We start from the raw sequence: 27,861 nt of genomic DNA on the forward strand, positions 1-27,861 counted from the left end.
TATGGAGTGAGTAGAACTTTACTTGGAGATTTTAAATCTAGGACAGTAAGCTCAAGCAAATTAATTTTGTGCTTGAGCTGGCAACCTTTTTTTTTTTTTTAAATAAAATTAAAAAAAAAATTCCTGGACCTTGAAAATCACACAACAGTTCTGCAGAAGCATACAGGAAGAACTGCAAATTATCTCCTTCTCCAGGTTGATGGCCTGGACTAGTCATCTGTTCTCTTGTCAGTCATTCATTATTATGTGTGTCCTGAGGAATGAACTGTTGGATGAAGAGCTGTATTCCTCTTTACAAGAGGTTCTTCCATTGAAGCTGCATTGCAGGATTTAATTGTCATGTTTGTAGACACTTTGTTTTCTGGGATCATTGATCTTAGTTACTCTCGCAGATTCTCTAGTTCATTGAAGAAAAACACCAATTTTGCAGGCCATGATGATTTGTCAGTGCAAATAAAGTAGAAAATGAAGTTTCTGAGGAATTTGTTGTGAAACTACTATTGTTCTTGTTTTCAAAAATTGTCTTTGACAATTCTTTCTACTTCTTGTAGATATTTGGTTTCTTGGCAATGGCAGTGTATGCTGTGAACACATACTTAGCTATTAAAAAGTGGCGAATGAACAGCAGACAACAAAGTAGTCGGCAGACCAGTGACTACATACGTGCTCGGACAGAATCCAGAGAAGTAGACCATCGCCCTGAGATTCAGCGTCTGGATGCATGAAAGCAACATTCAAATGGGACTGCAAAGGGAAAAGAAGTGCTTAACTCCCTCATGGAATAAAGGGTTTTTTTTCTTTATTTAAGGAAGAAAAGGAAGATCAGATGGTGGCAAAGAATGCCCAGCCCTGCGTATGTGCAGAGATGCATTGAGTCAGAAGCTGTTGTCATGAAGGCAGTAGATATTGGTCATTCAAAAGCAAGATCTGTTTAAGATGTCCACATATATATATGTATATTATATATCTTATATAATATATAACATATATATGTTTTGCAGTATGTTACTGTTTTGGGTTTAACTGCACAGTACTTTCCTTCCCTCTCCCAAGCGCAAGCTCTGAATATACATGTTCTGCCACTGTTTCTTCGTCTATCGTAAACACTAAGACCAGCACTACATTGCTTGGTTAATATAAGAAAGAAATCCACCAGAATTAAATTTAATACACGTGAAAAGGAAGTGAGGGGCAAATAGCAATAACTTCAGCCATGTATCCTGGCCAACAAACTCTCTGTATCCACCTCATGCAGCCTCAGCAGTGCAGCTCAGTTCTTATCTGCAAGATGTCCTGCCGTTTCACTGTTGGTGCACTTACACAGCTGGAATGGACAACCATTGTGCGGTTCTGCTTGCTGGATATAGCAGTGAGGTAGTTGCCCTGTGGGTTACTCTGAAATTGCCGTATTTGGTTCATGCATGGCCTGGGACAGATGTGAACCTGCACAAAGTTAGCATGTTTATTGAATGGTCACCATAATGCATCAGTGCAAGTATGTGGTTTTCTGCTAATGTTGGGATATGTTCTGGTTTTCATTCTGAAATGGGAAAAGAAAGATGCTTGGGAGGCAGGGTGGAGAAGAGGGCGTTGAGGTGCAGAGTAGAGAAAGAAGGGGTTGTCATCCAATACACTTGCATTCCAGTCATGGCTTTTTTCTTTTGGTTACTGTTGGGGTTTTGTTTAGTTTGGTTTGTGTTTTGTTTTTTTTTTTTTAAGGTTCAACCTGTCTGAGAAGCCTTGGGTAAGCAAGAACTAGCAAAAAATTATGATGTGCTTATAAAATGTTTCTAAAGCTGCAACATTGTGATTCATTCAAGATAAATATTTTCCTTTTTGGAGGGTTGTTTGTCTTCTAAAATTAAAACTGTTGGTAGTAGGTAAAACTGTTTTTTTTATTATTTTTTTTAATTGAGTGTTTCTGCAATTTTTTTCTCTAATATTTCATTGGAAAATGATTTAGATAATTGAAGGATAATATGGTTGTATTGATCTGTTTAGAAATAGTTTTACCTAATTGAAGTTTTCTTATTTTAATTGTACTTACAGTGAGGAGAAGGATATTTTCTCTACTTAAAACTTGAATTCTGCAGTAATCAGTTAGACAATATCCTAATGTTGAATAGGAGGATGTCCCTTGCTATTTTTCTGGTTTTTTTGATTGATGTTTTTATCTGTGTAAGCCATTATTTGGCATATGCATGCCTGCATGTTACGTGAAGGAAATCTGTAGGGGAGGAGATCTCTAGAGCTGAATTGCTTTCTGGTGTAAGTCGATGAAATCTCTGAAATTAGCAGGACTGTATGCCACGTATGCCTGAATTTATCTCATATTTGAGTTGAACAGTTTTTGTATAGTGTTCTTATGTAGCTGTGCTCTTAAGCGTATGAATGCAGTTAACTAGAGTCTTAAGAACAAACGGCAATACATTGCAATAGGTCACTTTTAAAGATGAAAACCAGGTTATTCCAAACAGAAGATCAATAGAAGTGCCTGGGCGTTTTTAATTCCGGAGGGAACTGGGGTAGTGAGAGGTGTGAACCGAAGGCTGCAGTGTTTGAATTGAGCAACAGAGAATTATTCTGATGTGTGTGGTTAAAAAAAAAAGTGACAAAATTGGTGCCTTTTCATTTTTAGTTTACTGATGTCTACAGTGCATTTCACCTTAGTGGCTAAGATGGAGATTAAAATTCAGAAAGAATTACTAATGAGGTTAAAGAAAACTTGCATTTTCTTAACAAGTAATGGTTTACCAGTTGTTATAGTAATATTTTAATGTGCTTCATAGAAAGTGAATGCCAAAGGGAATGCCAGTTTAAAAAAAGATCAAACCACATAGCCAACCTATAGCGTTGGGTCTAGAGCATAGAAAATAGACAGTTCATTGAGGTGGTGCCTCACCAGCATTACTGTGCATTTCATGAAAAGCAGATGACGGTTCCATGTTCAGTGTGGTATGAAATATCGGAGTTTGTCATTGCCCATGCAGTTGTTATAGCCCTGCTGTTTTTCAGCACTTTGCCTAGTATTGGCAAAGTTTGCAAGGAGAGTTTGTAGATATTGTCAATTATTAAAAGAGTCTCTTTAAAAGTAGCACAAGCATATCTAGACTGGAATTGTAAACTGGCATTAAAGCCATTTATATAAAGATTGTAAAAAAAAAAAAAAAAAATACACCTGCACCAAAAAAACTCAAGCCTCCTACTCAAATACAGAATATTGTCCTCCAGAAGATCCATGCTTTTAGAGTGGACCCCTCACCTGAGATCAAGAAACAGAAGTTAGGTGATGCACAGCGAAGGCTTTTAATTAGGAGCCCATCGTTTGAGTTTACGTTGTGTGTAAGATAATGCCCCGTTCCTCTCATGCTCCCTGTGCTGATCCTGGTTTTTCAGAGGTGTAGGAGCTCTCATGCCTCTGCAAGCGTATGAATTTGGTGTCTTTCAAATCCTTACACCTTTCCTTACCTAGAAAAAGGATAACTTCACTGAGCTTTTTCTGGAGTGAGATAATGAAAAGCTTTTGTTATCTTTTAGCTGGAATGACAAATGCAGAATGATGCAGTTATACTTTTAATCCAGTGTAACACTTCACCATGTAGTATCGTAGACCTGAATGACCTTGAGTGCTTTTACTTGTGAAATACGTTTTCTTGAGCTGAGAACAGTATGTCATTATTTATTACTTACATCATGACTTGAGCTTAGCACAGCTTTCAGGGTAGAATTCAAAGAGAGTAGTAATTTAAAAAATACTATCTGAAACACTTTGTACAACAAAAACAAATGTAAATTTGTAATTTCCTTATTTTGGGGACCAAAGATGATTTTAGTATTGTACAGTATATACTTTCTAAAAATCTAAGTTAAGCATTTATTACTCTACAGAGACATTATTTACTATTTGGATTATATAGAAGGGAAATAAAGTAGCTGTGAGAGACAAGTAAGTTTGAGCATCAAACTGATGCTCAGTTTTGAAATATGATGTACACGCAGTTGATCTTCCACCCCACTCTCCCAACTTAATTTTACACAGTGTATTAAAGAGGTGGTAATATTTTAGGACTGTTATCCAAACTGCAGTCGTCATGAAAAAACCTCTGAAGGAAGAAAAAATGTTTTTTTAAACTTGCTTAGAAAAGTGACATTAAATTGGTTCTCCCAGCCAGTTAATCTTGCTTGTAATTGCCAAGCATATAGGGATAATTTCTTTTAGTCCTGAAGAGTGCTGTTTAGCTCCATAAAGGGACTCAAAACCCACTGTAAATAAAACTAAATTAAAGCTAAGCAGTTGAACCTCATAGGAACAAGATGTTTGAAATTGTTAATGGTTCTGATCAGTCTTCTTTCGTGAAACTGAGCCCTCAGGTATGCAATCTCCATGTATTTCTGCATGTAGAAATAACGGTAAATTTTGCAACCTATGCACAGACATCAAAAGATGAATTAAAGCATATGATTGGAGCAACAGCATAACAACTGTTGTACAGCGTTGTAAGAATATGTTTTCCTTTTAATGCTATGTATGCTCAGTTTTGTCAGCCTTCGTTCAAGTTTATCATACATTCCTCTAATGATGTGCAAACTGCCTACAAGAGAAGTTTCTAAAACCGTAATTAAGAACTCATTTGACAGTTTCATTGCTTCTTAGTAAAGTTGATTCCTCCTTACTCTCCACTCGTTCATTTCGTATATTCATGCCTCAGCAATCTATATGTTCTAATATTTAATTTTTGTTAAGCCTTCTTCATTGATCTGTGTAGTGTCTGCTTCAGTATAAGGAAGTTAAGAATACTGTGTCCAGTGTCCTTTTGCATAATCATGGTCCTCTTCCCTTTAGCCGATGGTGTTTGGGCTGGATGCGGTGGGGAAATGTGATTTCTTTCCCCGTGAGCTTTGGAAGATCGCTGGTGTTCTGCATGTGTTTTTGTGCGAGCTTTCTGGGAAGAACCACATGCATAGAGGTTGAGAGGATTTGAGATTCATCTGCCTCTGCCTTTAGTGAGAGAAGGAGACAGACAGACACCTGGAATCAGTAGTAAAAGTAGGTGTAGCAGTGTTTCTCTGCTCCTAATTGTGGGGCTGGAGAGATTGTACACCGATGTTAATGGTGCCTCTTAAAACCTGAATTATGTGCAGAAATGGGTGTGATTATCAAATAACTTCTGCTCAGCTAAAGTACAGCAGTTGGTTCCCGGAGACCCACAGGATGTAGATGGGCTCTGTGTATCCAAAAGAAAGGATAGTTCCAGACTAATTTCTGCTCCGTCCCACTGAAGTGTAGCATTTCTGAAACTTGGGTACTTAGTTCTTGTTGTTTATAGCATAAACTAACGGATTGTTTGGAGGGCCAACAAAGCTCAAAGACAGCAGTGCAGATAGAGATGTCATGTGTGTGAATTTTAATGACAACAAAAATAATAATTTAAAAATGAAACTGAAATAGGTACAATATCCAGCAGAATGTCTGAAAATAGCTTGTAGAAATGATGCCATATTCGTCTCTTTATCTTAACAGAGGGAGTTGGTTTAAAACACATTTATACAAATATTCAGGAAATCTCTGAATGCCACTTCAGAGTTTTTCCTGGTATATTGTTTTCCCTGTTAGCCACTTGGCCACCTGGAGGGATCTGTTTGGCAGGGTCAGAGTGGTGCTGTCCAACCTGAAAGGGTTCCTTTCTTGTTTTGGTCTTATTTTTGCGTTGTCTTTTTTTTAAATCTGTCTATAATTTAACCATTTGTATTCTAAAATAATCTTTAAAAAAAACTGCTTACACTGTGATTTATGATAGCTTTTAATTTAGAGTATACAACACAATCTAATTTTCTGTTGGGATATGCAGCTTTCAAAAGTGTTCTTATATATGCCCAGAAATGAAAGTTGTCTATTTATCATGAAAATGTGATTAGATAAAGTTACCTATCCAGAATCCCAGTGCAGCTCTTTCAAATGTGCTGGATGGATGAGTTAGTGAAATTGCCTTTTAATCTCTATGGGTTAATAAATATTTTTTTATAACTAGCCACAGATATTCCTTTTTAAATTATACTTGGCAAACAGAAGATATTTAATTTTATATACAATATACATAGTTACCTTGATTGACGTATTTATAACATAGAGCTTTGTGTTTACTATGAAGGTTTTATCTCTATACCATGGACTTCATGGGTAAAATTTTAAAAAGCCAGTTAGCATATATGGAAGGATATGGAAACTATTTTCATGAATTCAGAATGAGGACATAGGAGCATTTCAAAAAGCAATAGCCAGATCATATTAATGGAGTATGTGGATTTTTTTCTTATTTTTTGATTGGGGCTGGTCCCTACAGCTATTTTAATAACATCTGGATGTGAGTAACAGAATGAAATATGACCATCTGCCTCTTCTGACTGTCACGGACTATTGTCTAGAATATGGGAAATTTCAGGGTAGTGTATTTGTTTTCCTTTAGACAAATGTCTCAATAGACATATTTAATTAAAACCTTCATGTGTTTGAAAGAAAATACCCTCACTTAACTAGGCTGATTTATCACTTTTGGTAACCTTTTAATCCCAAAAGTATTATTGTTTAAATATTTTTAGTAACGTTCCATTTATCCTCATGTCTACAGGTTAAAGTGGTTCTGGCTAGCACCCTTTTATTACAACAATTGCTACCTTCATTTTTCTACTGTTTATACTTTAATCTTGAATGTTTACCGGTTTCTACTTGTTGGATATTGTGGAGGGAGAGTGTATCTTACTTAGCACTACAGTTCATCCAGCTTTAACTCATACATCACGGTTCTGGAGTGAGAAAATATTTTGATTTATATATTGTGGCCAATTTATTGCATTTTAAAATGATTTCTATACTTAGGACACAACATGTATGACATAATATAACAAATGGCGTAGCTAATCATTATATCTGTCTAGACTTTCTCTCTTCTGTGTTAGAGTCATTTTGAAACTATTTGTATATGTTGAAGTTTGTAAGGGTTCAGGAACCCACAATAAAATAGTAAAGTATGTATTTATTTCTCATTATAATGCTCAATTTTTATTTGAACGTTGACACTTTGTATGTCTTTTCACAAAATTGTAAACAAATACCGAAAAACTGCTTCACCTAGGGTGCCTTCCATGTGTGGTATAAACACTTGTCATTCACAAAAATAGAGATGTAAATTTATTAAACCAGTAAACACTATTTTTGTAATGTGAGTCACTAATGCATCTCTGGCTTTGTTGTGCTTTGTTTCCACTAATACCAGTTTTACGGCTACCGCTGTCATTGCCTTCCCTTTGTGCACTAAGCAGTAAATCTGATCTCGTGGCGAATGGGAAGATTGCATCACTCTTGCCTTCAGCTGCTGCCTGAGATGGAGATAAAGCGCGTTGCTGAGGAGAGCCAGCAGGTACTCCACACTTCTTCCCTTGAGACCCGTGTAAAGAGATGCTCAGTGTGGGATACCTGTATCCTCAGGGTTGATTTTTGGGTCCAGTAGAAAAACCTCACAGGCGTAATCTAAACATTCTGATTCTAGCTTGTAATTTATGATTCATGGTGTCTGATGAAGGAGTATCCAGGCCTGAAAGACTTTATCCCTCGGGGGTATGGGTCCTACACTGACAGATTTGTAATTGTGAACAGCTCGGAAGGATTAGTCGAAACAGTGCATTAGAATCCCATCTCACGCTGAGCAAAGGGGGTGCAATTTTCCTTTTATCATATGAGCACAAGTCTGCTGTGTCGTGCCCTTGGTATTTTGCTTTTGAAGTAAGATAAATTATAATGTTTTGCCAAGGAAAATCTTACAAGCATACTCTCTGTGCAAATGCAGAACCTGACTCTGCTGTCCTTACTCAGGCAAAATTCCCCATGGACTCAGGGGACTGCAGATCAGGTACCAATTTATCATCAAATCCTGGTCAAGGATTTGAAGAATATCACAAGTTAGCAAATGTTCATATAGAGACAATTTTACAGCCTTGAAGCAATTTCACATTATTTTGGTAAGTGTTCTTGAAGTTCTCAAACAGCGCACGAGGCCAGCTGGTAAAACCGATGCTTTCTGTAGCGGTACCTGCTGGCTGAGGTCGCTGGCTTCGCAGTACCCACAGCTGTAACTTACACGTCTAAGTTGTGGCATCTTCCCGCTCCATATGTGAAAGTTGTGCTGTTAGTGCTTGACCAATTTCAAAGGCAAGGTAACTCTACAAGAAAACCTAACCCCCCACTTGTTTTTACACCAGTAGCAATTTTTCAATATGTTGTGTGCTTCTTTTCTGTTGGTGTTTATGCTAAACAAAAAACATAAGCTGAAGGATTGTTAACGTCTTACAATACAGAAAGCAGTCTTGTTTTTAAAATCCATACTGTTATAGCATAATTTAAATGGTGTATTTATCAGTTTTAAATGTCTCTTTGCTTTTCCAGTCTTTTGTATATGGGCACAATAGTTTTTGTAAATTTTTCTTATTTAGTTGTCTTTCTGTCTTTTCTTTCTGATATTTGAAGATTTGAGCTCTACGGATTTTCATGGTACTCTTCTGATCATGTCTTCATAGTGGTAAAAGTCTGTATTTTTGTATGTAGGGAAAATGGTAGTTTTCTAACACTTATCTTGATCAATATAGTATGGAACCATTTGTGACGGACTTTCTGTTTAATAAATGGACATATTAAAGTACTAAAACATTGTCTTCATCTGTAAAGGCAACATATGAACTCAGTGTACCAAGTGTCATGGTTGATAAGCTGGTGTGGTTGCTAAATGCACGTCCTATGCAGGACAGTGGCAGGGGGTTAACCAGCAAACCAGCCAGCCCTGCCTGAGGGTTTTGTGACTGTCTGTGACAAGACGAACTTCAGAGACGCAGGAGTTAATGGAAAACCCATGTATAAGCAGTCCTTGATGAGAGGTTATATGTAGCAGAAAGCACATGGAACTGCTTTGTTGCTAAAGTGGTTGTGGTGTGGTTGCTCTGGTGGAGGTTTCTCCTCTCTTTGGCTGTCATAGGCCAAAATGCTGTATATTGTGGTTTGCAGCATCACGTTACAGACTGAAAAGGAATTTTGGGGCTGAAATCCCAGAGTGAGTGGGTGATGCTCTGTCACCTCACGGGCTGTAGGTTGCAAGTCCTACCTTGATGTGGTTGGGGGTTTTGGTATCCAGGCGCTTTAGGTGCAGGGTGAAAGCACTGATGGAAGCACATGGATGGTTGAATGAGTGTTGTGGAAAGATTTGTGAATATGGATGACGCTCTTAAAACGCTGCTTAGGGGTAATGTGCGTGTGGGGTGGTGGACAAAGGTGGTGGGATGATTGAGCTTTTGCAGAAAGATTCACTGGGGAGAGCTGTGTGCTTGTACAACTGTTCGGCTACAAGGTGGGCCGGCGTTTTGCCCCTGTGGGGCTGTCAGCAGTGGTGGATTCTCATCTGCGCTGCTGTTGTGTCCATTGGACCTGCTTAGTGATCGGGCTTTGAAGAAGTTGATGCTGTTGAAGAAAATAAAGAGTTAAAGCGCTGGACTTAATGCCATATTGCTGCTGATGTTGTTATGCCTTGATGTTCCTTGGTCAAGAGAAGGTTGGCAGCTGTTGAATTAAAAAAAAAAAAGTTGTTTATTCTGTCTAACTGTTAAATACTGAATCTTCCTTCAGTCTCCAGGGAAGACTGCAATTCATCTCTTATTTAATGGATTAGGCTAACAAAATGCGATGGACAACATCCAAAATACATGAAAACACAAGTATTACCTGGCTAAAATTAACATTGGAATTGCTGTTTTCTATTTCAAGGAAATAGATTGAAAAAATGATGATTTTTTTTAATGCACTTAAATTTTCTGGGTAGCATTGTTTTACCTTCTGACCTAGAAGTTTTACAAAACATTCAGAGTACGGTGCATTCTTCCAGTGAAGGAGGAATCTGTGATGCAGTGTGGATTTTTTGATGCAGTCCTGTTTATTTAGGAGAAAAGCAAGAGATGGTGTCTCCATCCCAACTTTTAAACCAATACTGCATGCAAAAAGGTGTCTCAGGCATCTTGTAACAAGATTGACATCCTCAGTGCTTCTCTACATTTCTTCTGCTTCTATGATGTGTACTCACTCTCTTTTTCTCTCCATGCTCAAAAAAAGATTAAAAGATGGCTAGGTGGAGCTGCTGCTTGTATTTTTACATATGCGTGGCGATATATATCTTGCATTTTCTCTTTGGGGGCAGTTCGTATCCTGGTCTTTGGGATGAAGCCACTGAATTTTACCATTTCTGATGAGGTTGGTTACAAGCTGCCTGCTATGAGGTTTAGCTCAGCCTAGTAGCAATGTGTATGTTTTCTCTTTTATTTATGCATTTTAGAAGTGCGGGTGTCAGAAACGTGCAGTGTGAGTGTTCAGTTATAAGTACGTGCTCACTTAATGATACAGGCTGCTGATCTCCTAGCAGGGGAAGATGCAGCTATAAAATTCAGGCTTAGAAATTTGTACAATGAAGACTTAGCAGAAGCATAATGAATGAAAAACATCTGCTTGCTCTGCAGAGTGTTAAACTGAATTCTCATTTCCAACCTGTCAGGCTGGTGGAAGCGTTCTTCTCAAATACCACGTAGGCTGAGATGCACCGCTTCTCACTGAGTATCTTGGACATTGCTTTGTCAGTTGGAAATTTAGGACTTGCAGAACTTTGAAGAGTATCAGATGACAAGCAAAATTAAGTGGAGTAATGGACAGCGTTAGAAGGACAGTTGAGCCTCTTCCTTTCAGTCAAGAATGGTATGGTGATCAAAAAGAGATGTTTGATTATGACCCTGCTGGTACACTGAAATAAGAACTTTAATTAGGCTTCTGTGCTGCAGGTGTAACACTATCATTGCATTGTGAATCTTGAATTGCAGAGAAACCAGTGCTCCTGCTACTTTGATCTTGTCAGTTGAGGAAAAATAAACAAAGAAAGAAAACATAAAAGCCAAAAAACCAACAGACTTTCTTTGCCCTACACCAGACTTGGAGCATAGTGTGCGGTATTGCTGGCAGGAGATGAACAAAGGACTGAGTCAGCCCCTCTACCCCCCTCCAAATCAGAATTGGCTTTAAAGTAATTATTTTTAATTGGATTCTCTTTTCTGAAATGATATTCATAAAATAGTGTATTTTATTTCAACCATGGGAACAGATCTTTTTAAATAAAGGGCTGGAATCTTACACAAGTGTTTGACCCTGGGAGCAAACTGCTTAGAAATAAATTAAATCATCAAATATTTGAGTGCTAATAATGAAATTCTCTGGACAGGCAATTCACTGCATGCTTGCTAAAGCAGTCCTGAAGCAATTAAGGAGCAATTTTGTTTGCCTTTCCTGTTGACTTTAGAAATATTCCAATGTAAAAAAGTTACTAGAAAACTTTAGCAGATTTTTGGCTATAACGCGTCTGTGAAGGGTAAACCCAACGTGAATTCTTGCTTACAGTGCTATTAGTTGCCAAGTAAGAGCACTGCATCTCTGATGTCTGCTAAAGATGCTAAAACTAATTCTTGGTTGAATTCTTTCATGCTTATGTGCTACAGATGAAGTTTCTCCTTGCAGGATGTGTAAGCGTGAGGGATTATTGGTCTCCAGTGCTGGCTCTGTGCTACTGTCACCTCCCCAGCACAGGGTCCTTGCTGATGGGGCTCCCTGAAACACCGCTGCTCAGAGGCAAGGCAGTAAAACCGCTCTTACAATAAAGACACCCAACACTTCTATTAAAAGAGGTTTAATCCAGCATGGTTTCTAAATATTAACCATGTACTAGTTTCCAGCTGTGACATGCAGTACATTTTTAGAGAAATACAAAACAATTGAATATAAAAAATGAGCCCAGGTCCCCTGACTTCACAGTGCGTGCCAGTAAAATATGACAACAAAAAAAGAAAGAACTGTGGAATTTTATACCGGAAAAGGTCCAAAGAGCTCTTTCTCATAAAAGCAAAGATTATTTGTCACGTTTGGAAGCAAGCATTTGTTTTGCTTTTATTCCTTCAGTGGTCTGGAAGCAGGAGATGCAGGAGCTGTCTGTAGACAGCTGAGTCTGGCCAGCCCTTCCCCAGCACCTGCCCGGCTCGGGTACTGTGTCTCTGCCTGCTAGCAGCCAGCCGGTACAAAAAACCCAGGCGGTGATTTTGTTCCAAAGGAAATCTGCCTTTATTGTTCTAGCCCCGTTCTTAATTTACTCTGTTAGTACCATGTGCTCTCACTTTAATTACTTTTTGTTAAGGCCACCTGTTCTGGTACTATATTTTTTTTTTAAATGCATACAGGTTTCTTTGAAATAGACCTACCTGATGCCATATATAAGGAGCATGCCGTGCTTTTTCCAAGCAGTATGTGTTTATGGGTGGACAACAAATATTTCAAGGTAGGTTGTGCTACCCATGAAAGCGCCTACTTGGAAATTGAGAAGGCTTTTCCCCCAGAATACTGGACCATGAGAGAAATCATGTCCTTCCAGGCTGGGAAAAATAACAAACCCAAACCAAAATATCCCCACCCCCCCATCCCAAAATAAGGGTCTGGGAAAATGAATTTCATTGCAGACATTCTTTAGTTTGGAGGTTGTTTTTTTTTTTTTGCCTTTTCACAGTGGGAAGGGTGTAGTGCCCTCCTGGGGCCCAGCTATCCTGAGTTTTACAGAAACAGTTGTCTGCTTTGCGCACCCAGTGGACAAAGTCCAGTGCTACTTAAAATCATAAATGGTTTAGGTTGGAAGGGACCTTAAAGTTCCGTCTTCTCACAGGAGGACCAGTGTTCGCAACACGGCATGGGAGATCAGACAATGATCTCTTGCACGCAACTATTTGCAGGCTTGGATAGGCAGATCCTTGGTTGTTGCATGGTATTTGGCAAGCCTTCCTTACCTCTGTGTGCAAACACGTATGAGGGCTTCCACGCAAATGGTGGGAAGGGGGCTGGTAAGATGATGCCTCATCTGTTCTACCTTGTATCTGTGGGGAAACTGCAGAAGATGGGATGCAACCCCGTTCAAGCAGCTTAAAAAAGTGATTATGGAATGTTTGAGCCAGCTACTCTGTGGCACAACTCCACTTTGAGGTTTGTTCTTGCTGCCGATTTCCAGTTGTCACTTTTTCTTGTCACAGATAGGCAGTAGATATAAATGTGTTGAAACCAACATGTTAACTATAATCTGTGCCTTCAGTGCTTGAGATAGTGGAATATTCAGACTTCAGATAAAGAAATACTGTTAGTTAATCAAGAAAAATACAAATAAAGTAGAGGCATTCTGAGCCCCTCTTCTTTGGCACAGCAAGAAGTATAAAAGCTATAAGTGTTAAAGATTTGGAATTAAGAAAGCATATTAAAAGCTCTGCTTGTACGTTTTATAACACTATGTTCCCATTTACTCAGTACATTGCAGTGCTGAGTAAGGAGGGGCAGCAGAGAATCGAGATGTGCTGTTTGGATACAGACCTCTCTGGCAGGTTGAACTACTGTAAAATCCGTAGTTCTGAAGGAGTGTCTAATGGCATTGGGAATAGTCTCCTTTTCCACATGGCTGTCCTTTGGTGATTCCATAAACGGTGCGCTGGGAAGAGGATACTGAGGCTGAAACAAGGGAGATATTTCAATTGGCAGCGCATGTAGCAAAGAGGAAAGTGCTTGATCATCTTCCCTTCATGCTTGGTTGGTGTTTGGTTCTTCAGTCTGAGTCGGAATCGGAGACTTCATCTGGAATTTAAACGAAGGAACAATAGTGAGAATGCAAACTGGCAATCTCCACCTCAGCTTCAGCTCTTGCTGGCAGAGATAAACCTGCTCTTCAGCAGGGGCCTGCTTCAAAGGACGTGGCGTACTTAGGAAAAGGCTTGTAAAATGACGGTTCTTACTAACATGATGGAGCTTTAAATGGCATTTCAAAGGACTTGAGAAACGCTGATGAGAGGCGCTTGGACCACTACAACGTAGATAACAGTTCAGATGAAAGAAGTTGCAGGTGTTATTGTTAGCGTGGCCACCAAGAGGAAGTCGGATGCTTCCTGTACTAGAATATTGCTGCTTGCTGTGGGTCACAGTTATGCACTGCCAGTTAAACGTATCGGAAAGCCAGAAGCTGTAAGACGTTAAGAAATCCCAGTAGGCCTACAGAGGTACATCTTGCCCAAGCGGCTTGCAGGGCAGCAAGGGATTTCTGGTCTCGGCAGTGGAGAGCTACAGCATGACTGCGAGTTGGGTGCTGGGGGAACAGCACTGCAGGGCACAGTCAACTGATCCACACAAAGCTGCATGGCTGCCTGTTTGTAAGTTTATATATTTCTCCCTCCATCTCCAGGGAAAATGGATCTAATCTTTAGCCTAATTTTGCACCCTTGTCACCTGATCTTATTCTGAGGCCACTTCATTTGTGGGGATAAACAAATTTTAGTCTAACAGTCTGTTTCCTATCATCTGTTCCTTTAATTCGTCTTTTTCTTGTCTCTCTTTTTGGCCTAAAGCTTGCAAAACATTTAACAGTCTACTTAACTACCTAGAAAAGACTGTTAGCATTACTATGTACCTTCTAGGATTCTGTACACATCTTGGGGGGTTTGGTTTTGAGCGGTTTTGGGTTTGTGTGGGCTGTTTTGGGGGGGTTTGGGATTTATTGTTTGTTTGTTTTGAAGTGTGGAGCAGTCTTTCCCATCTGTGTGGGTGCAAGGAGTAGTCTCGCAGGGGCGTGATGCCTGATTTGGGTTACTGCAAAACAGCTCCCTGTGTCCTGACCTGACTTCAAATGGGTTTGAACTGCCAACAGCGGATCCCTCTTGTTATCTTTGTCTAAATGCATCAGTCTGATCTGAGGTAGACTGTACCTCCTATATTAGAAAGAAATTTGATAAGTCTTGCTAATTTTATGCTGTGTGGCCCTTGGATTTCAAGGCCATTTGCTCAGAGATGGTCAAAGCTTGACCCTGAATAAGAGGTAATCACGATAAAGAGAAAAGCACTACTGGACATAAAATACTGTGGACTAATGGATGTTAATTATTAAGTTATCAAAAAAAAAGGCAGATGTTCATGGTGAGAGGAAAAATGTCTGTGCTGCACAACAATTTCTATGATTGGTTTTTGGGCCTTTCAAAGTTAGATGGCACAACACTCTGAGAAACTTCACATTCCTGGCTTGCTAGTTATCTTTATAACTTGCTTGTTTTGTTTTAAGACTAAGCAGCTTCATAATTCAGCATAGTTGTGGCATACAAAATCAAGGTAGCCAAGAACAGAAACTGTTATTACTAAGTGCGTGCTCTCGCTCCCCTGTGAAGGGTGAAATGGAGAAGAAAATCTCATGTTACATGCTCGTTTAACCAAAGCAGGGAATTTTACCTACCTTCTGACTTGCGCTCTTCAGGGGACTCAGAACTGCCTTGCTTGAGAAAAGCAACCAGGTCATTGAAGGTTATGTAGAAATCAATGGCGAACACTATTGTGGCTACAAATCCAAACACCTGAAGTGGTAAAATAATACTTTTTTTAGCACCAGATCATGACCATCAATGACCAACCAAAATAAGAATTTTTCTTGTGTCGGTTAGGCTTAAGAAAAACTTGGGCTTGAGTTTTTTGGCCTGTGCCTTTCTAAAATGACAAGGAATGGAAATGTCTCATGACCCATTGGCATCAACTAAATGACAGCTAATTTGGGAGCCTGAGTAGCAATCGCTGCAGTTGCCCTGTCAGGTGTGTCCTCAGCCCTTCCCCAGGCTACATCCGTCACTGGCTCTGGGCATGTTCAGAGCATCAGCATTCCCTGTGCCGGGAGCTACAATAGAACTTGTCCTACACCTCCACCAGCCCAGGCCATCTCTTTGCCACCAAGAAATCGCCTCCATTTCTCTGGAAATAATTTTTGCAAGGAGTCGTGTCTATTGCAGAGTAAACGAGATTGAGGTAAAATGATTCTGGAGTTACCTATTTAGTGTCAAAGCAGACGCAGTGTGGCAAGAATGGGCTGGTTTTCAGTCTGAGGAGCTTGGGTGAATGCTGTGTTGCATTGTTCCATGTCTAAACCGAGTGACAAAGTTTAAAACAAGTCTTTGTTTGGAAATTGTGTATGACTTGGGGTGGTTTGGTAAGGGTTGCTGGCTGACACTACTGGGTTATTGTTCTTCCCTGCCTTTAAAAATTATTATGCAAATTTTATTTATGTTGCATACATTATTGATGCTTAGGGTCAAGTTGCAGATGGAGAGGCTGTATTTTATCTCTGAACACAAAATGCCGACAAGGAAGGCTCTCTCCTGGGCAGTCCCTATACTGGAGGGTAAAATGACACTGCTCTTGTTTCAACTCATCCAAGTAAAATTAAGCAGTAGAGGCAGGAGGTTGAAATTACTTAATTTAGACTGTCCTTAGTAGTTACAGGTTTGATTTCTTTCTTATTATTCCCTCCGTTCAAGGATCTTGAAGTTTTTTGCAGGAACAGAGAAGTTTCTTCCCTGTATGGCTGGTGAAACTAAAAAGCAGACCAGGTGCCTTCCCTAGGTAGTACAGTTAACATTCAGCAGAACTGTTAGGATGGAAAAACGATTCATTGATTCAAAACCTGTTTTTCTAAATAACCGACCGTTTCTTCCTTGCTTTAGGCAAATGTAATTCTCAGTTAACTGAAGAAACTTCTACTACTTGCAGTGGGGTCAAAATTGAATTGTCTGTAGGCCGTTCACCAAAATACCTAAGTGGAAAGCTCACATCTACTTACTCCTGCTGCTTTGGATGCTCCGTCACTGTACCTTGAGACAGCAGCAATTGAAATGGCAAAGTAAATAATGGCAGCAGTGACACACCGCAAGAAATCCTGTAAAATAAGCAATGTGGCATTCTCAGATTAGTCATGTAATTCCAATATACAAACTTCTCTAAATGACCGTTAAAAGCTGTTGTTATTGCGTCAGTGGACTTGCCTGATGCTGGAGTGTGACTACAGCCCGCTGTTTGGTAGTGGATGAATTGCTCATCTGGGAAATATTTTTAAATCAGAGATGACCGGAGTCTTGGCATGAGCTGCTGCTCTTGCAGATGCGGGTATAAATCCTACTTTTAACATGCTCACGTCAGGCAAGGCTTGCTTCGGGCTGAGGAGGGCAATCTTTCTGTGACGTTTAACTTGGAGCAAGGGCTCTAATGGAAGAATCATTTGAATTGCCCTAAAAAGTCCCACCTTTCAGCATAACTCCTGCGGTACCACAGGCTCTGGAGGAGCATCCCAGTTCCTGTGGGGAACAGGTGTGTGCTTGTTTCTATTTAGAAGTAGGAATGCCTTGTTTAGGAACTAAACACTTTGTTTAGTGTTTAAAATGATGGCTTATACTTAGTCTGTGCACCTGTAACTCCAACAGCTAGCCTGAAGTGAAGGTACCCCTTGCTGTCATGGAAACGGGTGGCTCTGTGGCCGAGAGGGCAGCTCTGCAGGGCAGGGAGCGTGCTCTGGAACACAAGCAGCGACAGGCTGGAGCAAGAGCGTCCCTGGGCTGTATATTAAATAAAGAGCTGTGATCCCCAGGGCACCTGTAAATCACGTGAGCTGCAATAATGGTATCTTGGCCTCTGTTCACAATTACATCTTCTGCCTTTTCAGAACAGATGGGTGAATAAGATACTGTCTCAAAACACAAATCCTACAAGAAACTTGACTCTTGAAGTCAGGACGAGGTCAATTATCTACATTCTGCGGCTGGAGCACATTATGGTGATGGACATAATAAACATACAAGTGTGCTTTTTTTTTTGTCTTAGTTTGTGAATCAGATGTACGTAGAAAATGGGAAAGGGAGGGAACTGAGATCACCATGTGAAAACCACACACACTGTCCTCGTCAAAGTCACTGCTATTGTGTTACCCACCAGTGGCTTTGATAATGTTATTTTTATACATTGAGAGCTCTAATTTAAATCTCACTGTGACGAACTATTGCGAGACTGTACCAAAAGAGAATCCAAATCGATAGGAATATTTTTTTGTTGTTAAAGTATTAGTACTGCTAGACAAATGCTCCCTTTGCAGTGTATGTTTGAAGCAAGAGAGACATCCAGTGGCCAGCATGCAGGGATCACAACGAGCCAGGGTTTTCCTTTGTGTGGGTGAGCATCTGAGAATTCTAAAACACTTTAGCAAAGTATACACATTACTATATAGCGTGCTTCAGCTTCCCTATCTGTAAGGCTGGCAATATTAAGAAGATCCAGCCCTAAGCCATTTGCCAGGAATTGGGCAGAAATTCTGTGCTTTAATAAAACCACGTTCTGTGTTGGCACCAAGAAGGCTGCAGTATGTAGTATAGTGGAGTTTAAAGAGTGCTTTGGGACCTTTTGAATAAGAGGCAATACGGACAGGTTTCTAACGAGGAACTGAAGTTGTTAACAGTCAGCCTAAACTCCCGTATAGTCCCGTTTACTCATGTTACGCTGTACAATTAAATCTGCGGGTTTATATTGCACATTTCACTTACCGACAAAGGCCAGTAGAGTCCTTTAAACTTCTCATTTAGTTTGGAGGCGTAGGCAAAAAAAAGAAACAGTGCCAGCAGAAACTCTAGGAGTGGTGCCATAAAGAAAGAGGTAACTAGAGATGCAATATAGCAGATAAAGATGATAAATGACAGCACCTAGAGTAAAGGGAAAACACTAGTTATTCGCATGGAATAGCAGAGCTGCAGGCAGCTGAGCGGCTTTGCAGCCTTGCTCTCCCTTTCTGTCAGTGCTGCTGGTGATGGCGTATCTTGCTTCCTACTTTTTTTTTTTTTTTCCTTGGGCCAAATGAATTTTCTTGTTTACCATGGAATAAATCTAAAGTAAGGGCGTTTATTTCAATGTGTGTCAAATTGACTCTCCAGAGAGCTCGGTGGATTTGCTCCTCTCCCAGTCAGTAATTTGCTCTGGATTGTAAACAGTTCTGACAACATAATTCTGAAAACAGAGTGAGGCATTGCCAAGTGAACAGAGCTTTAAGCTTTCAGCCGTGACAGTTCTCATTTGAAATCCAAATCGTTGCTCAGATAGCCCAAAGTAATTCAGCATTTATAATCTTCTTAAGAGTTGAAAGGAAAAAGTCTGCTCTTGATGGATAGAATAAAGCTGAGAATTAATTATTCTGTGACTTCTGGAAGTCTCTGGTTCTAGTCTTCCAGTGTAGACAGCTATTTTGGAGAGTAATAGGATAGATAACTCCCATAGATTTATCTCCATGATGTTTCCTAACTCTATAAAATAATAGAAATGGTGTTTGTTTTCCCATTCAATTAAATACCTTTAGAATATAGTTTATGGCTGAAAATAGAAAGCTTCTCAGTGGGGAAAATAGCTACAGAAAATGCATTTTCACCTAAACCAGACATTACCAAGGTGCTGTGCTACACTTCTGGACTTTCAGCTACTGTATTTGTAAGTGAAAGTGGGAGGAGAGGGAACCCTGGAGGAACTTCGTAAAATTGTCAAATGATGTACCAGGAGTCGGTCACCTCCAAGAAAAGGCTCCAGCCCAACTGCTCTCTTCTGCCAATTAGCTTAAAATACAACAAGCAGCCAGCGTACTGCATAACTAATTCTCTGCCGGGGTGAGTATGGTGTGCGAGTTCACGCTGAGCTGCTCCATTCAGCCTTTCCTCTTGCAGACAGATCTCTGCCCCGGCAGCGCTCGGAGATGCTCTCGCCCAGCACAGCCGTAGGTAACTGTCTGAGCATTAGGTTACAAGGATTATTTTTTTTTTAACTTCCAAATTGGGATGATGACATTCTCACTCATATAATACTGAAAATAGATGGATTATTTTCCCCTAGATGGCATGTCTGAAGGTGAATGTGGCTTCTTGAAAAGCATAAAAGTTTGGACTGTGACAATCAATGCATTTGCCTCACTAAACTTCAGATCTATGGATTTCTTTGCTTGCTGCTACCATGTGTTCCCAGGATCCACCTGTACCTCAAAAAAAATATAAAATCATTATTATATTTGAAAGATAAGGCTCCTATAATTAATTATTAATTAATAATTGCTCCTCTGAGAGGTCAGTCAACTCTCAAATACACATATCAAAAGAGCCCATTTAGGTTTAGGAGGCAACTAAGCAGTTCAATCCTGTTGAGATTAATTTCTTAATTGAAAGAATTAAGAAGCCTCTGTTCTAAGCCTGTTTTGGGGGGAAAGCAGTCAGTTCTTGACCAGGATGCTAATAACAGGAGTAATTGTTTTGATCCATTAGGACTGGGTGGTGAAGTTTGAGAGGATGTGGTATTTTTAGTAAGATACTATATTTATCTTAAAATGCCTATGCATTGTTCTCAATTCACTGGGTTGTAAGAAACTGATCTGGTATAATATAAAGAGCTCACTTCTGCATCAAGGGCTGTTTCCTGTTAGTATTTGCCCTATTTGTTGTTATTTATCCTATTATTATTTGCAATTACTTACACAGCCTCTTTGAAGGCTTTTCTGGATCTATCATGTGGCAGAGGGACCTCATTCGATATATCTATCCTTAATGTGGTACTTTATTTCTCTGAATGAAAAGTGATACGTGCTGTTTGACGAGAAGTGGATATAACAGAACTTGAAAACTGCTGAGAGGAGAGAGGACTTATTCCTCCTCCTGTCACACCACCTATTCCCTTCCCACCCCCACGGAATAAAACCAGAAAGCACTGGACTTTGTGAATCTGTTTCACTTGCATTTGTGGAACATAGTTTAGAGGCCGTTTCATGCTTGCTTGGTTTAAAAAGAAATCATATAGCTAAGACGTTTTTCCTTACTTGTTCTGCTGTTTAAAAAAAAAATAATCTCTTCCTTTTTCTGACTAAAGGAAAGTGTACGATAGCTGAGATGTAGGGATGGTGAAGTACATGGAACCATGTGGAACAGGCTGCCCAGGGAAGTGGTTGAGGCACCATCCCCGGAGGTATTTAAAAGACGGGCAGACGTAGTGCTTAGAGATATGGTTTAGTGATGGTTTTTGTCAGTGTTCAGTTGATGGTTGGACTCGATGTTCTGAAAGGTCCCTTCCAACCTAGGCAACGCTATGATTCTAAGTCCGCGGGGATGAACAGCAGCAGGGAGGAGACACGCTCAGGAAAGGTCCCACCAGCCAACTCCCTTTCAACAGCAGAACGTTAGACCTGAACTAGGCTTGGTAGATCTCTTATGAGATAATTAAATGCAGCGTTAAATAATACATCATACTACAGTGAGGGGAAGTAGAGGGGCAGATTTCAGGCACAGTGGAGTCACTTTGATCTCCATTCTGTTTGATACAGTCACTCCTGCACTCGCTCGGCTTTTATAGACAGAAGAAGGTTTCCTGTCGGAAGTGTTAACTGTTGGGTGAAACCAAGAGCCTTTGCGTTCTCTCTCTTTGTGTAACTGGGGATTCCACTGTCTCCCCCTCACCCCGATGGCCCTGGAGCCTGAAATGGCCCAAGGAATGTTTTGTGTGAAACACACACCTAAAAAATAGTGGACCGGACTTTGAGAATGAAGGTTTGAAAGACTGTTTTTGTAGATGCTACGGTCTTAGCTGAGGCAAGGCTGGAAGGGAGGGCAGGCAGGTATTGGGAAGAGCAAGAGAAAGAAAAGGCAGGAGGAGCCTGAAGGCTCTGTTGGGCGACAGCCGCTGTGCTACAGCTTGTTCTTTGGTTTTCTTTTGTTTTTGCCTGCTGGGTGGCTGCGTCACAGCTTTATCGGTAACTTGGGGACATCCCTGTGTCATACAAGAGCCCACAAAGCTGTTGGCTTTTGACAATGTTTCTCACTTCTCTTCATTTAGAGCTCATTTCCCCTTCTGACAGGTGGAGTGCATGAACTCCCTGAGCAATACTGCATGTTATCTATTACTGTCTTTCCTGAATTATAAAACTGAGTAGGTTTCTTGTTATTGTGTCTGACCATTTAATTGCAGTGCTACTAACAAAAGCATTTGATGTCATCTAAACATTTGCTAATTTAAAAAATGTACCTCTCCTCCCACAATACAAACATTGATGTGCCAGCCTGTACCCAGAAATAATGAACTTACTTACTTTTCCAGACTTCAAGTCTTTGAGACAAACCTCTTGCAAACTGAAAGTTGCTCTAAAAATGAGACTACAAAGCAACCTTCAGCTTACAGCCTGACCCCCCCTAAAGGCCATCAAATGACCCACTGCAGATCACACTCGTTTTGCACTTTTTTTGAAGCTGTGTGTTTAAGTGTGATTTCGGAGAAAGGTCCAGCAATGGGATCTTGTCATTTTTCTAACAGCTCTGTGTATGCTAAAAAAAACAAACCTAAAACAAGCTCGAGAGGAAGTTTGTGAGGCTCAATGCAGCTGCGAGTTCACATCCAGCACTTTCAGACTCAGAGAGCACTGCTGCTTCTGTGAGGAAAAGAAAAAGTAATTGTGCTTTATCGGTTTTGTCCATTTGTATTTACCGAGGGTGTTTCTTTCTCCTTTGGGATTACATCCCTGGCATTGAGAGCAGCTAGCAGTCTGACTAGTGCCCGTGCTGCGGCTGAAAGGTTGCCGTGATTGCTGCCGGTGTCACTGATGAAGAATAGTTGGGTGCAGAAAGCTCTAGTGCAGCAAAGGGCAGAGCAAGATTCTTTAACAGTCTGGCAGTGGTAAGATTATAAAAAAAATCCTGGCCCAAAAGAGCCCCAATTCTTCATTCAGCACCTTTTTTGTGGGAATGGGAATGTACAGAACAGAGAAAGATTAATACTACGTATTGCTTTTTCCTTTATAAAGGAACTTCTTTGGTATTGTGTTTCAAAAAGTAATTTTCTCCCATGTAATTACTACTTAATATTGTGTTGCTGGGCTGCTTAAACTGGCCAGGCGTGATTAAGTTATACTTTGTCATATAACCAGCTTGCAATTTAAGGTATAATAAAAAAATAGCTAGTTACAATGGTTTGAGCGCACTGTGCTGTGTAAGGGGACAGAACTGCTGGAGGGCTGGGGTCCAGCAGAGCAGGATGGTGTTTGTCCCCTCCACCCAGGGCCAGCAGAGCTGCTGCAGCCGCCGGGGCCGGCGTGGATGCCAGGAAGCCATGGACATCATCGCAAGCTCCTCCGCGTGGGCAGGTGCCTGCTCCCCGCTGCCCTGACTCACAACAGGTTGGCTCCAACAGGATTAAAAGTGGCTTGCAGTGCTCTCTTTTTGGGCAAGGGTGCATTTCATTATTGTTTATGGGCAGAGAGAGAAAATAGAACACTTAGTGGTCTCTGCTGTTCAGTTACTTCTTCTCCATCATTATTTGCCATGGAGGTGAAGTTCTTGGCTCCCCCGGAATTAGCTGCAAGGGTCACCTTCTGGCTACAGACCCAGGGGAAGGCACAGGGCTCGTCTTGGAAGGAGGCTGTACACAGAGCATCTGGAAGTTCCAGTTATGAAGGTCAGAAAAAGTCTAAAAGAGAGAAGAAAGACAGGAAAAAGAGGAGAAAACCAGGCATAATGATTTCTACACCCTTTGTGTCACCATTAAGGTGACAAACTTATACAGGACCTTACATATTCATACTATATAGAATCATTGGACGGGTTGGGTTGGAAGGGGCCTTAAAGATTATCCAGTCCCATCCCCCTGCCCTGGGCAGGGACACCTCCCACCAGCCCAGGTTGCTCCAAGCCCCGTCCAACCTGGCCTTGAACACCTCCAGGGATGGGGCAGCCACAGCTTCTCTGGGCAACCTGGGCCAGGGGCTCACCACCCTCACAGCAAAGAATTTCTTCCTGATCTCACCCAAATCTCCCCTCTTTCAGTTTAAAACCGTTCTCCCTCATCCCATGGCTCCCCTCCCTGATCCAGAGTCCCTCCCCAGCTTTCCTGGAGCCCCTTTAGGGACTGGAAGGGGCTCTAAGGTCTCCCCGGAGCCTTCTCTTCTCCAGGCTGAACCCCCCCAGCTCTCTCAGCCTGTCCTCACAGCAGAGAGGCTCCAGCCCTATTTTTTATTTAAAAATAGAGGCAGTGCCACTACATACTGGCTTCAGCGGCCTAAGGAGATGCCAACTGTAGTAGTGACCAGGAGAAACAGAAAAGCTTGACCGAATAGCTGGGGTGAGCAGCAGAATGTGCCAATGTGGATCTTAGCTGGAGAAGCTCTGGTGGCAGGTATGAGAGTGGTTGTTAAACAGTTCCAACACAGGACGGAGGGAACTGAAAAATGCGTTTCTTAAGGGGGAAAAGAGCATGGATGAGATGCTGCCCTTCAAGACAGCAACTTAGGAAAAATAAGTAGCTTAAGAGCAGTGTTAAAGGCTCCTCTTATATAAAGGAGAAGAAATATAGAAGAAATGGTATGGGGAGAAAATAGAAAGGAAAAAAGAAAGAGAAAAAACTTAACCTGCAGATAAAGAATGGTGATTGGGAAGTGGAAGAGCAAGACAGTGAGAATACACAGGATCAGGAGAGACAGTAAAGCTTATACTTGTAGTTATGGCTGCTTTGTGGCTGTGTTGCTATTCCAGGTAGAATAAAAAATTAATACGGCAGGAAGATCAAAAGGAAAAGAAGGGGGGAGGGAGGAAAACTTCCTTCTCTGAATAAAATTTGAGATTACAATTAAGCTTCTAGCAGTAACCAGCTTCATCACCAGCCTGACTTGTTCTGGAGGAAGCACCAGAAGGCCCAGACCTGATTGCCCACAGAGCAGTTTATGTCCCGATGTGAAACTTACACCTGAGTATTGTAAAAATCTGTAGTCGTTTCATGTGAAAATGCGTGTAAATGTTGGTTTTACAAAGTAGGTACCGCAGTTCCTTCAATCTGAACACAGCACTCCGCGCCGGCAGTGTGGGAGAAGGGCAGGGGCTGGCGTGGATGCGGCACTTGCCCTCGTTTACACAGTTGGAGTTGGTCTGCTATAATTTATGACAGCTGAACCCATCATTTGCCAGCCACTTGTGCCGGGCAAAACAAGACTTTTTCATGAGGTTACTTCCACCAGGGACACAATCAGCACGGCTGTGGGTCTGCAGGAGCTGGCTGAGGCCAACTCCTCTTCCCTTTCTGCCATAGCCCCAAAAGGAGAAGTGCCCTCCACCCCAGTCAAGAGATGTTTGCACGGTGCTGCTTTGCTTCCTTGGCAATATAATTTTTCAGTGTGTGGTGGTTTGCTTTTTGAATGTTGAAAAAAACTGAGTCGGCATTTCCTGTGGCTGAACAGAGAACCTCTCCTCTGCCTGCGGAGATGCCGGTCTGTGCATGATGTTAAAGACGGAGAAATAAAGTGCATTTCTCGTGACTTGCCAAGCTGTCGAATAATAATGTGACAGAGATATTCGGTAACAATAATGAGAACCCCGTTTTCGAACAAAAGACACTCTGTGAAATCTGTATCCCGTGAATATTATTTACATATGCTTATGCAGAACCCAACCCCACTCTATGTTAGTACCATGTCAAAGAGGAAAAAATCAAACATTCAAGAAATGCAAAGCTAAAGATGAAACACAGATTTTAACTATGACAGACTCCACTTGGACTCATCCTCAATTATTTGGCACTGCATTTCTCTAATTGTATGCAGACTGGATTTATTTTGGGGCCTGTGCTGTCTTCAAGGATTTCTGATGGCAAAGCTGAGACAAGGAGAGGGAAACTCCTGCTGCCTCCCCTCTGCCAGGAACGGACCCCCTGCGCCCGTGGGGTGGCTGTGGGGCATGCAGAAAGTTGTGGCAGATGGGATTTTGGAGCTGTTCTCAGCCAGCCAAGCCCTCAGCGGCCTTATGAAGGATAAATCCCTGTTTTGTTAAGACAGAGCGGTTTTTATTACTCCAAGGAGGCATGATCCGTACTTCTCTATGACAACAAAAGGGTGAGTCTTATCCCGTGACCAAAACAGTATTCCTCAAAGATGTCATCATTCAGAGATATTAAAAAGCCAGGCTCTCCGAAAGTCATCCTTTACTGGCTTGTATAGGAAATTCCAGCCTATGTTACAGTATGTAACAAAAACACGTGCCAAAGGAGCAACGTTAGTTGGGCTTTGGTGTCTTCTAAATGTGTGTTTCTGTCCTCTCCACATGCTGTATGAGTGCTGGGGGGTACCTGGAAGTTTTACAGCGTTTCTGGTGGAGCTGGGGCAGCCCATGGCCCGCGCTCTCCACCACACCCCCAGTGAGTGGTTTTCCCCCTCAAAGCCAGGTGCGCCGTTCCCTGCAGCCTCGCCGGCTGGAGGGCTGAGCAGGGAGCTTTCTGCCCCGTCCTTCCCTTTCTCCTGCTGGAATGTCCCTGTTTCCTTCTCCAGACTGGCACTGGGGACAGCCAGAGACACCTTACACATCTCAGCAGCGCTCCACATACTTGGCTGCTAGTTCAGGCTGTCCCGATATTTGACTACCCGCTGTCAAAACTCCAGCTAAAATTAAAGAGAACGTAAGTGTTTCAATTTCTCATTATTTCTAGTATAAATGATGCTGAAAGTCTCATTTCAACCACCTAACTTCCTCTTAAATTTTAACTTTTGATTGTCAAATACCCGCTACCCATTGGGGTAAGTTTTCTCTTTCCCTAGCTAGTGGGCACTGTTGCATCCGTCGGGCTTTAAGCCTTCACAAGAGAAATACCAGAAAGTGTTACACCAAAAATCAAAAATCTGTAATTACCACCAGCCCAGATCTCGGAACTGGGACCTAAAGGAAAAAACAGTGTATTTCTAGGAGAGCAGTGCTCCCATCGCCAGACTAAGCCTGTTCCTAATGATGATTATTTGGTACTTCCATGGTAAGCTAATGAGTTCCATCGCAGCGAGGAAGTGGGTCCCTCAAGCACAACTTTGGGAGCACTTGTGGGAAAAGCTGAGTGATGGTGATGCCCTGTATCACAGAATCACAGAATGGTTTGTGTTGGAAGGGACTTTAAAGACCATCTAGTTCCAACAAGGGGTTGGACACCTCCCACCAGACCACGCTGCTCCAAGCCCTGTCCAACCTGGCCTTGAACACCTCCAGGGATGGGGCAGCCACAGCTTCTCTGGGCAACCTGGGCCAGGGGCTCACCACCCTCACAGCAAAGAATTTCTCCCTGATCTCTCATCTAAATCTCCCCTCTTTAAAACCGTTCACCCTCGTCCCACGCCACAAATCAATGAGTTAGCTCTGTCCCTGGGGCCAGGCTGTCCCGAGAGTGAGCCTCCCCTGTGGCGCGAGGGGACCAGGCCGAGGTGGCCGGTGGTCACGGGGTTCATGCTGCAAATGGAGTAAAACGAAATCAAACCCGTTTTTAAGTGAAAAAGGGGTTTCTGCTACAGCGGGGCACCTTTCGGGCACTGGAAGCGTAGAGGAGAGGAGCATTTCGGTTCGGCCCGAGCACAACCCGTCTCTCAGCCCATGCTGGGGGGCTGTCCCCGGCCCCCCCGCTCCCAGCCCCTACCGGCCCCGAGCGAGCCCTTCCCTCCCCCCGGGGCAACCGGCACCGTACCGGGGGTGGGGGGGGTGATATCCGGAGCCCCGGGCTGCGGTCCGGCCCCGGCCGCCCCCCGAAAGCGCTGCGAGCCCCCCCAAGCCCTTACCGACTCCGCGGCGAGGAGCTGGCCCTTGCGGGAGCAGAGGAACTGCCGGGAGGGCAGGAGGGAGCGCGGCCCCGGCGGCGGCGCGGCGGCCCCCGGCTCCTCCATGGCGGCGGCGGCGGCCCGGGGTGGGGGGGACGGGACGGGACGGGACGGGACGGGACGGGGCGGGGGTTTTCTCCTGTGAAGGAGGGAAGCGGAAATCGTGACACTGCGGAAACGTGAAAAAAAGTCTCAGCATCCCCAAATCGGGGGGGGGGGGGGCGGCCCTGACGGGCGCTGCTGTGACTTACGGCACTCATTTATCTGCGGGCTTCAGTGCCCGTGATTGGGGCACGCCGGGGGG

The 27,861-nt window shown here is 42.2% G+C and overlaps 2 protein-coding genes across 2 annotated transcripts in view; one reads left to right on the forward strand and one right to left on the reverse strand.

Annotated features, from left to right (window-relative positions):
- Nucleotides 1-8,696, forward strand: part of CMTM4 (CKLF like MARVEL transmembrane domain containing 4) — a 39,297-nt gene extending 30,601 nt beyond the window's left edge. Inside the window, exon 4 of the mRNA XM_054199397.1 lies at nt 552-8,696. Coding sequence (XP_054055372.1) covers nt 552-725 — 174 coding nt within the window. The 3' untranslated portion in view covers nt 726-8,696. The remainder of the gene's footprint in view (nt 1-551) is intronic.
- A 3,044-nt stretch (nt 8,697-11,740) lies between these two features.
- CMTM3 (CKLF like MARVEL transmembrane domain containing 3) lies at nt 11,741-27,674 on the reverse strand. The gene is made up of 5 exons (XM_054199398.1): nt 27,519-27,674; nt 18,484-18,639; nt 16,737-16,832; nt 15,366-15,483; nt 11,741-13,726 (listed from the first exon to the last, which is right to left on the reverse strand). The coding sequence occupies exons 1-5, from the start codon at nt 27,621-27,623 to the stop codon at nt 13,698-13,700; spliced, it is 504 nt and encodes a 167-aa protein (XP_054055373.1). The 5' UTR covers nt 27,624-27,674; the 3' UTR covers nt 11,741-13,697.
- Between the last annotated feature and the right edge of the window lie 187 nt (nt 27,675-27,861).

Source organism: Rissa tridactyla, chromosome 4, assembly GCF_028500815.1.
Source record: "Rissa tridactyla isolate bRisTri1 chromosome 4, bRisTri1.patW.cur.20221130, whole genome shotgun sequence".
NCBI lineage: Eukaryota > Metazoa > Chordata > Aves > Charadriiformes > Laridae > Rissa > Rissa tridactyla.